This window comes from Myotis davidii, unplaced genomic scaffold (assembly GCF_000327345.1).
Source record: "Myotis davidii unplaced genomic scaffold, ASM32734v1 scaffold46, whole genome shotgun sequence".
Lineage (NCBI taxonomy): Eukaryota > Metazoa > Chordata > Mammalia > Chiroptera > Vespertilionidae > Myotis > Myotis davidii.
The window spans coordinates 11,089,999-11,098,970 of NW_006383006.1; the positions used below are offsets into that span (position 1 = coordinate 11,089,999).

Here is an 8,972-nt window from a genome sequence, read left to right on the forward strand (position 1 = left end):
GAGAAGGGAGATCAGCATCCAATCTGACAGTCAATTCCTCAACCACGTTGCCTATTTGTTTAGGCTACAACATTTCCAGATGTAATAGCACCACTAGGTTTCCTTATCCTCCTTCTTAGATTTTGGAAATTCTTCCTCCAAAATTCCTATGTAGTTGCAGCGAGCATTTGAGGAGACACCATGGACATCAATTCAAGTATTCAAAAGGCAACTGATGGGCAGCAGGTCCATCACCTGTGATGGTGAGGGAGTTACCATCATCAATTTCTGCTTGACCAGACTCTGCCCTTTTTTCTCCTCCCGTAAGCTGCCTCTTCTTGGGTTAAAAGCCATAGAGCACATCTCCTTCTAACCTTATTTTTGACACCTCACTGGCCTGAGGTTTTTTTTTTATTTCTACCTAAGATAGTTACATCATGCTCTGGTTTAATATATGATATACTCGTGTGCTTGAGGGATGATGCCAATTACTCATGCAAGAATCTGAACTGCTATCAGCTGTGCCCTGATGTAATGAATCTTGGCTAGAAGAGAAGATGATGTTCACAAGCTAAGATTTCCCAGAGTCTGACTGGGAAGCCCGATGTGAGTGTCTGGTTAAGCAGAATAGCAGTACTGGCCACGCTCCCTCTTGTTCGGGGCGGGCTGTGCTTAGAACAGCCACTGAAGTCCTGGTTGCCTGAAATGCTCAAGCTCCAGTGGTACCCCAACTACTTCCTCTCCATGAGAAGTTTAGAGACACCTGCTGTGTTTAAACACAATCTCAACTGCATTTTAGAGGGAACATTTTGAGGCCCCCAGGCTGTTTTAGATGGCCTACCTTGAACAACTCTTGCGAACCTTGACTGATGATCAACTTAAGTTAGAAATGAAGGTGATGTCAACAGTGCAGCATGTGTGTGGGTTGGGGAGGGGGTATCCAGATACATACCGCAGGATTCAAACTGGGTGAAAATGATGGAGATCCTGCCCTGGTGTCTTAATGTACTAACATATTACCTTTGACTAATCTTAGAAAAATCACTGTTTCCCCAACATCGGCAGGCAAACTTTGCTCTTTAGAAAGAGGTATTTTACTGCCAATTTCTAGTCTATCCCTGAGGATAAAACCCACCTTGGGCTGCATTTGTCTAACTCTCAAATTAAATGTCCTCACTCATTATTCCTCCCCGTTGGTTCCCTGAGAGCATGTTCCTGCTGGGTTATGTGGCCAAAGTGACAGTCCTGCTTATCTTCACTGATATTCCTATGAGCACCAGCTTCAAGACTTAAAGTGGATGATGGCGACTCCACTGAAAGCCACTGGCAGCTGTCTCCCATCAGGTCTCTAAGGACACACATGTTTCCAAACACATGTTGGTCTTACTGAACTCAAAGCTGATTCCCAAGGCATGGGCAAAACAGGCACTTTTTTTTTTTTTGCACGATAATACCAAAAGGTATGCCACAGAGCCCAGGATGGCTGTAAGCAGAATTTGTTTTCAATTGATGAATTCCTTAGGTTTTCTTCACAGTTAAGTGAAAAGGAAGAAACAGTATAAGAAAACAATCTAGTCTAAAAAGCTTCTTGCTCACAAGCAACTTCTTTTAGTCATGTAAGTTTCTTACCAGCTTTCCTATTTTGCTTGTCTCATCTTTTATTTTGAACTGGAAAAAAACAACAACAACCTAACTATGCTACCATATTCCTTTCTTTTGAAAAGGTGGTTAGCACCTGCATGAATATGGCTTCAGAGACTTGACTGAACATTCTTGATTCCCAAGACGGGCATTATATTAGGATATGGTGCCACTTTAATAAGCTGGATCTGTTATGGGTCCCTGAGGGGGTTGATACCTGGCAGGCATGTCCTGGGTAAACATTCAGCCACCTGGAAGTTGAGAGGTTCTGGGAAGATCATGGGACAAGGGTCAGGCCACACACCGCAGCTGGATTGGGAAGGGTTTTAAGGTTGCTCCACCATTTGGAGGAGAAAGCTTTGACCTCTCTCCCTTCAAGGCCCAAAGCTGATAGTCTCTTATCCTATTATCAATTCACCCCGTCCCCTCTTTTCTCTACTCACAAGGTAGATTCCTTTCTCTTGTGATTCAAGGGGCAGTGACTCCCAGGGTCCGAAAAAGCTGCATGTACATGGCATTCCATTAATGTGAACACCTTCTTTGCATTTGCAAGTAAAGAACTTTTCTGAACTTAATTTTTCAGACACCAAAGACCTCTGTCACATGCCTGTCCATCAAGGGTCAAGGTCATAATAAAAGGCGGCAAGTAACATTTGCAGTCCTGTCTGGAAACTGCCTCCTGGGCTGGTGGGACAGGTCTGGCTGCACAGAGTCCCAGAACATGACGTAGAGCTCAGGTGCACATCATCAAGACATTGCCCATTCACGAATGTTCTGAAACGTGAAATGTGCTCTGTTACTGGGTCACTTGTCCAAGCAACTGCTTTGACCCCAAGTGTCTCTGTGCTCAGGTATCACTGTTTCTTCCGGAATCTGGGATGGAGAGACACTCTGTGGTCCAGGAAACCACAATTAATTGCTTAATGGCTGATGTGAACTCCCTGTATCATAATTTGTTCTCCAGGTTTATGAAGTTTATGGTTATTTAACCCCTTCTCCACCATGTATAATCCCATTTCCTCTCCTTTCCATAACATGAACAACAATAAGATAACCATTTTTCTCCTCTGGGAAATACATAGTCTTGGACCTCTTTAAAAATAGTTTGGGTAAATGTCAACATTTTTGGCGAGAAAGACACTTCAGGATCTTGATGCAATGGGATCAAAATTAAGATCAACAGTCAAACCAGCAGTGTGTAAAGGCTTGAACTCTCTCAAAGCAACTGTCGTAAGAGCCCTCTCTTCTTCGGTCACAAATTTACATATATCAAGAGTGGGTCAGAAAGCTTGGAACCTTTGCTTTTAAAAATGTTTGGAAAATCTTGGGGCTTTCTTCTGGTCTTATAACCAAGTGAACTTTGGGCCTCTACAGAAACAATCATCAAATACTCCTGCAATGTTCCCTTACACAGCTTGTCATTGGTTCTGTGGCTTAACCAGGGACTTTGGGAAGGCACGGATTCTCACTGTAGGTGACCTCACAAAGCCATGAGCAAAAGCAACGTTTAGTGACATGTCTTTCAAGAACTTCCTGCAGCGCTGGTGTTGCAAAGGATAAGCAAGGTACTCAGTCTTGCTGTCATCTTCAGTGTCTCCTTTTTAGTTGGTGGTCACACTGGCTTCCTTTTGACGTAGTCTTTCTTTCTGTTGTTTAAGAAAAAAAAGTTTATTATCATTCCTTTTCTAATTTTCCATCAAATTTTGACAAGTTTCTAAAGTTTTGGTCTAGAATTCTAGAGTTGTACCATATGCCCTAGAAATAAGAGTGTTTCAGGCCTTCTTTCCTGAAACCTTCAGTTACCTGCCCCTTACAACCTATCACCCTCACTCTCCAACAAACCAACAAAATACTAAACAGCTCATAAACCAAGTATATCCACCTGAAACACTGAGCATTACCATTCCAGGCTGTTGTTCTGTGACAAAAGTCCTAGTTTTGTAGTGTTACTCAAAGGCTCCTTCCATTCCTAACCTTGGCCCACTAATGGAATTATGGAATGCTCAAGAAATAGGGAGTCTTTAAATATGAAAAGTCAAACTGGAAGGTGACCAGATGTGGTCTATGCAGGCCAAACTGTGTGGCCTTAGCTTCTCTATTTCTCACTCACCAACCTCACTCAACATTTCATTCAGTTGCTGATGGGGTTATGAGAGCCACCACAGTAAATCAACAGAAATCATCTCACTTTATAACTTATTGTCCCATTTGGATTGTTATAGCAGTTGAAACAGCTAGCAAAAAGTACTTGTCACACAAAAGGATAACACCAAGTAGTTGTAGGAGGTCAGGGCACAGTTGTATGAGGGTCTGAAAATCAAAGTGAGGAGAGTGATACTCCCACTTTCCACTCACTGCTGTTTCCTGTTGCAGTGCCAACCAAAGTTGCCGAAATTCATGATAACAAGGAAAAGAACTAACACTTACTGAGCTCTTAGTATGTCCTACGCACTTTGCTTGTCTCTTCCTACCTTCCTCAAAATCACCCTAAAGCAAAGATAATATTATTTCCCTCTTTTCATAGAAGAGGGAGAAGCAAAAGAACTTCACTAAGGTTTTCCAACTAGTCAGTGGCTGAGATGGGATTTGAACCCTGACACCTTGGGTTCATAACCATTTAGCTATTCCAACTATTCTCTGTGACAAACAGGTGGAGATTCATTGTGATCTACCCTGAAAACATGACCTTGGAGGACAACTTGACCCCACAGGTAGGAAGCCAGACCAGACTGCTGTTTTCTAGGACAGGGAGGGACTTCTGAGACTCAAAGTGTGGTCCTGGCTTTTGTTATCTGTTTGTGAAGTGATACAGGTAGACTGCATCTTTTCTGCATCTCAGTTTTTCTACTGATTAAAAGAGGATAAGCCTGCCCTTTTATTTCACTGGGGAAAGAAACTGATGAGAGTGAAATGCTTAAACATTTTAGGAGAAAGGTGCTTTGAGATGAGGGGGATCATGGCATGTGGGGGGAAGGCAGTGGAAGGGTATGAAATGAGAAGTGACTCAGTTTGGTTTATTAGAAAATGACCTTTGTTGAGTTTGGTGGCAAACACATGAATCTGTTTTGTTCCTCACTCTCTCCATATATATATGTAATCTATACACTACTCTGGGGTGGAAACTGAGAATCTGGATACTACCTGCCATTCCCCTGAGTTTTGTCCTTTAAATTCAGACACACTCCTGGGCGCACATCAGTTATAACGAAAAATCTTGATGTTATGTTGAAAATGTATCTCACCAGACTGGCTGTGGGATTGATTTTCTTTGTCTCCACTTTCTTCTCTGCTGTCAACTTGCTGACTGATTCCTGAGCCATTTTCAATCTGAAATTAAGACGGAGTGGGGAGGGGAGAGGAGGAAAAAGAAGGAGGGGAAAAAAGAAAAGAAGAAATAGGAAGAGATCAGGTTAAACAGAAATCCAAATGATGTTGAGTTAATCAACAGTTTGCAAATATAAGGAATGGTTTCAATGCTTTTCATTATTAAATTCAAACTCTAATTAGGTGTCAAGGCATATCTTCTGTGTTATCAAAGGTGAATTACCTTCCCTGGCTGAGGGGCTCACCTAGATGACTTTGAAAAGTCTGTGCTTTTGTGTCCAAAGCAGGAGTTTTTAATCTACAGAAAACTAGATGCAGTTACTTTATTCTCCACGTGCATGTCAAGGCTATCTGACTTGTGATCTAGCCACTCAGCAGACATGAAAACGAAAAATATGAAAATTCACCAATTTATATCAAGAAAGTGAAAAACAACCCAAAGAATGGGAGAAAATATCTGTAAATCATATATCTGACAAAGGACTTGTATTGAGAATACATGAAGAACACTTACAACTCAGAAGAACAAATTGCCCAATTAAAAAATAGGCAAAGGATTTGAATAGACATTGCTCCAAAGAAGACATGCAAATGGCCAATAAGCACATGAAAAAAGACATTTTTAGTCATCAGGGAAATGCTAATAAAAACCATGAGATAGATACTTTTTTACATTCGTTAGGATGGCTAGAATAAAAAAGGAAGACAATAACAAGTGTTAGAGGCAAGGACTTAGAGGAAAGATCATGTATAATTCCAACAGTAAATTAAGCAATACACAAAAACACACAAAAGAAGCAAAATATAATGATAAAAAATATAAATGGGGAGGGGGTGAGTAAAAATGGTAGTGATTTTAGAATGTATTCGAACTTAAGTGATCATCAACTTAAAATAGACTACTATACACATAGCTTCCTATATATGCAGCCCATGGTAACCACAAACCAAAAATCTACAAGAAATCCTATATAATAAAAGGCAAATAGACCAACCAGCAGAACAACCGAACAATGGGTCACTATAATGTGCGCTGACCACCAGGGGGCGTGTGTGGAACATGGCAGACATTGGCCACGGTGGGATGGTGGAGCAGGTAAGTGGGGGCACCAGACCAAAGTGGGGCACCAGTTGCTGTCATCGGGGCAAACCTCTGGTGATTACTGAAAATTCTTTGCTCCTGTGCACTGTGGTCCTGCCTGGAGCTTGCACCTGCTGCCGGCCCCAATTGCTTGGTACCATCAGTGAGCGCGAGCTGTGGCTGCTGGCCCCAATTGCCCCTGAGGGATTCTCCACCTCCCCCTGCTCCTGAGGGACGATTAGGGCAGCAGCCACCACTCGCAACCACTGATGGCATCAACCTCTCTTACACTCGCTGCTGGCACCGGCCCCAATCACTCTGTGTCATCAGTGGGTGTGAGGGGGGCCGGTGCCATTAGTGCGTAGGAGCAGCAGCGGAGGGAGTGGGGCTGCAGGCAGACAGGGGACCAGGGGTTATGGCAGGAGGGTCTGGGTTGGGGTGCGGAGGATGGGCTGAGACCTGCCTCTGTGCCAACCACAGCCTCTCGGCCCACAGTTCCTTTCAAGGTGCACGAATTCATGCACTGGGCCCCTAGTAAATAAAATAAATCCAAACACAACAAAGAAAGTAATCAACATACAAGAAAGGATAGCAAGAGAATAGAAACAGAGAACTACAAAAACAAGAAAAAACAATAAAATGTCAATAACGACAAACCTATTAATTACTTTAAATGTAAATGGATTAAATGCTCCAATAAAATAATAAATGGATAAAGAAAAGGTGGTACATATATGTATAATGGAACATTACTTGGCCATAAAAAAGAATGAACTAGAGGGTATTATGCTACATGAAATGTCAGACAGAGAAAGACAAATACCATATGATTTCATTTATATGTGCACTCTAAAAAACCAAAATAAATGAACAAACAAAACAGAAAGAAACTCACAGGTATAGAGAAAAAACTACTGGTTGCCAGATGGGACGGGGGTTGTGGTGTTGGTTGAAAAAGGTGAAGGGATTAAGAAGTATAAATTGGCAATTATAAAACCAGTCATGGGGGTGTAAAATACAGATTAGGGAATATAGTCAATAATATTGCAATACTTATACATAGTGTCAGGTATGTGCAAAACTTATGGGGGGGTCACTTTGTAAGTTATATAAATGTGTAACTGCTATGTTGTGCACCTGAAACTAATACAATATTGAATGTCAATTGTAACTGAAATTTTTTTAAAAAGAAAAAACCCTGCTTCTTCTTCAGGGAATTAAATAAAAATATCTTGCTCAACATTAATCACATACTTGCTTAATATTGAAGAAGTGGCTGAGTGTCTTAGCTCTTTATTTAGCTAATTTCACACAATGTACTTAAAACATTTGCTTAACCTAATCTAACCTCCCAGTCCACATGCTCAATTTAGTTACAATGAATTCAACATGCTGACTTGTGTACCAGGAAAGAAATAAAAATGAGACAAAGATGAGCAATGATTTACAAAACCCAAGAAGAACTACATCGGCAAAGCTGCCCTGAGAACGGGCACTTCCCATCACTGACATAGGGCTGAGTGTATACACCACAATGTCTACTAAACTTTTCCATTTGCAGCAATAACCATGACTACCCCCCCCGGCCCCCCCAAAGAAAAGAATGCACTAAAAGGAGCAACCCAGGTCACACAGCATTGGAGACTCTGGCTATTAAGGGATTTGCAAACCACGATGATGGTGCTGTGAGGCCACAGCTTGGAGCATCTACTCTTCTTGGCTTCTCTCCAGCAAGATTGGTTTTCAAAGAGAACACCTATTAGTGACCTTCGAATCCCAATCCCAACGGAGTGGTTTGGAATGACCACTTCTCTCCCGGCACCCTAACTTTTAGGGAACTTTTCTCTGGCCACCTTTTGCTTTAGTAGTTTCTTTTCACCTTTGAATGCTGGTCTCTTCTTTCAGAGTTGGTCTTCTACCACCCTCCTGCGCAGCATTGCCGTTTCCAGCTTCCATATCCTTTGGCAGCCCTGCAACCTCCCTCCACGCTGGCCATGTAGAGGTACAGGGATGGGAGCCAACCTAAAGCCCTGTCTCCACTGCAAACCTTTTCCTACTGGTCCTGGCTGTTGTGCAGTCCCCAGGCGGTCACACATACCTCACCCTCTCAAGGCAATTCTGACCTGAGTGACCCCATGCTGCTCTTCTCCTAATATTTTCATTCAGTGATTATGCCTCCCTTTCAAAGGGAACTCTTGAAAATCACATGGATTGGGGGAAGGCAACACTTGGGCCAAGTAGCTTCAGCATCCTCTAGATTTGATTCTAATTAAAACCCTGCCAGTTATTAGAAGACTTGGAACAAATAATCAACTTTTGTAAATTTCAGTTTCCTTATCTATGAAATGAGGTTAATATCAACCACAAGGTAACATCATTAAAACGTCCATACTACCCAAAACAATCTATAGATTCAATATAATCTCCATTAAAATGTTAACGGCATATTTCACAGACCTAGAACAAACTCTCCAAAAATTATATGGAATAAAAATAGACCCCGAATAGCCACAGCATTCCTGAGAAAGAAAAACAAAGTTGGAGGGATCACAATACCAGATATCAACCTATATTACAGAGCCTTTGTTCTCAAAATTGCCTGGTACTGGCACAAGAACAGACATATAGACCACTGGAACCAAACAGAGTGCCCAGAAATTGCCCCCAGCCATAATGCTCAATTAATATTTGACAAAGGAGGTGAGAGCATACAATTGAGTCAAGATAGTCTCTTCAATAAATGACGTTGGGAAAATTGGACAGATAGATGAAAAAAAAATGAAACTAGACCACCAACTTACACCATACACAAAAATAAACTCAAAATGGATAAAAGACTTAAATGTAAGACAGGAAACCATAAAAATGTTAGAAGAATCCATAGGAAGCAAAATATCAGACATATTTTTCAGTAAAATATTTACCGATACAGAGATCCAAGATGGCT

The 8,972-nt window shown here is 41.6% G+C and overlaps 1 protein-coding gene across 2 annotated transcripts in view; it reads right to left on the reverse strand.

The window, feature by feature from the left end:
- Positions 1–54: 54 nt before the first annotated feature.
- The window catches only part of FMN1 (formin 1), a 398,649-nt gene continuing 389,731 nt past the window's right edge, over positions 55–8,972 (reverse strand). For both annotated transcript variants that reach the window (XM_015557593.1, XM_006778123.2), the window contains 2 exons: positions 4,863–4,947; positions 55–3,266 (listed from right to left, as the gene is read on the reverse strand). In XM_015557593.1, coding sequence (XP_015413079.1) covers positions 3,222–3,266; positions 4,863–4,947 — 130 coding nt within the window. In that variant the 3' untranslated portion in view covers positions 55–3,221. The remainder of the gene's footprint in view (positions 3,267–4,862; positions 4,948–8,972) is intronic.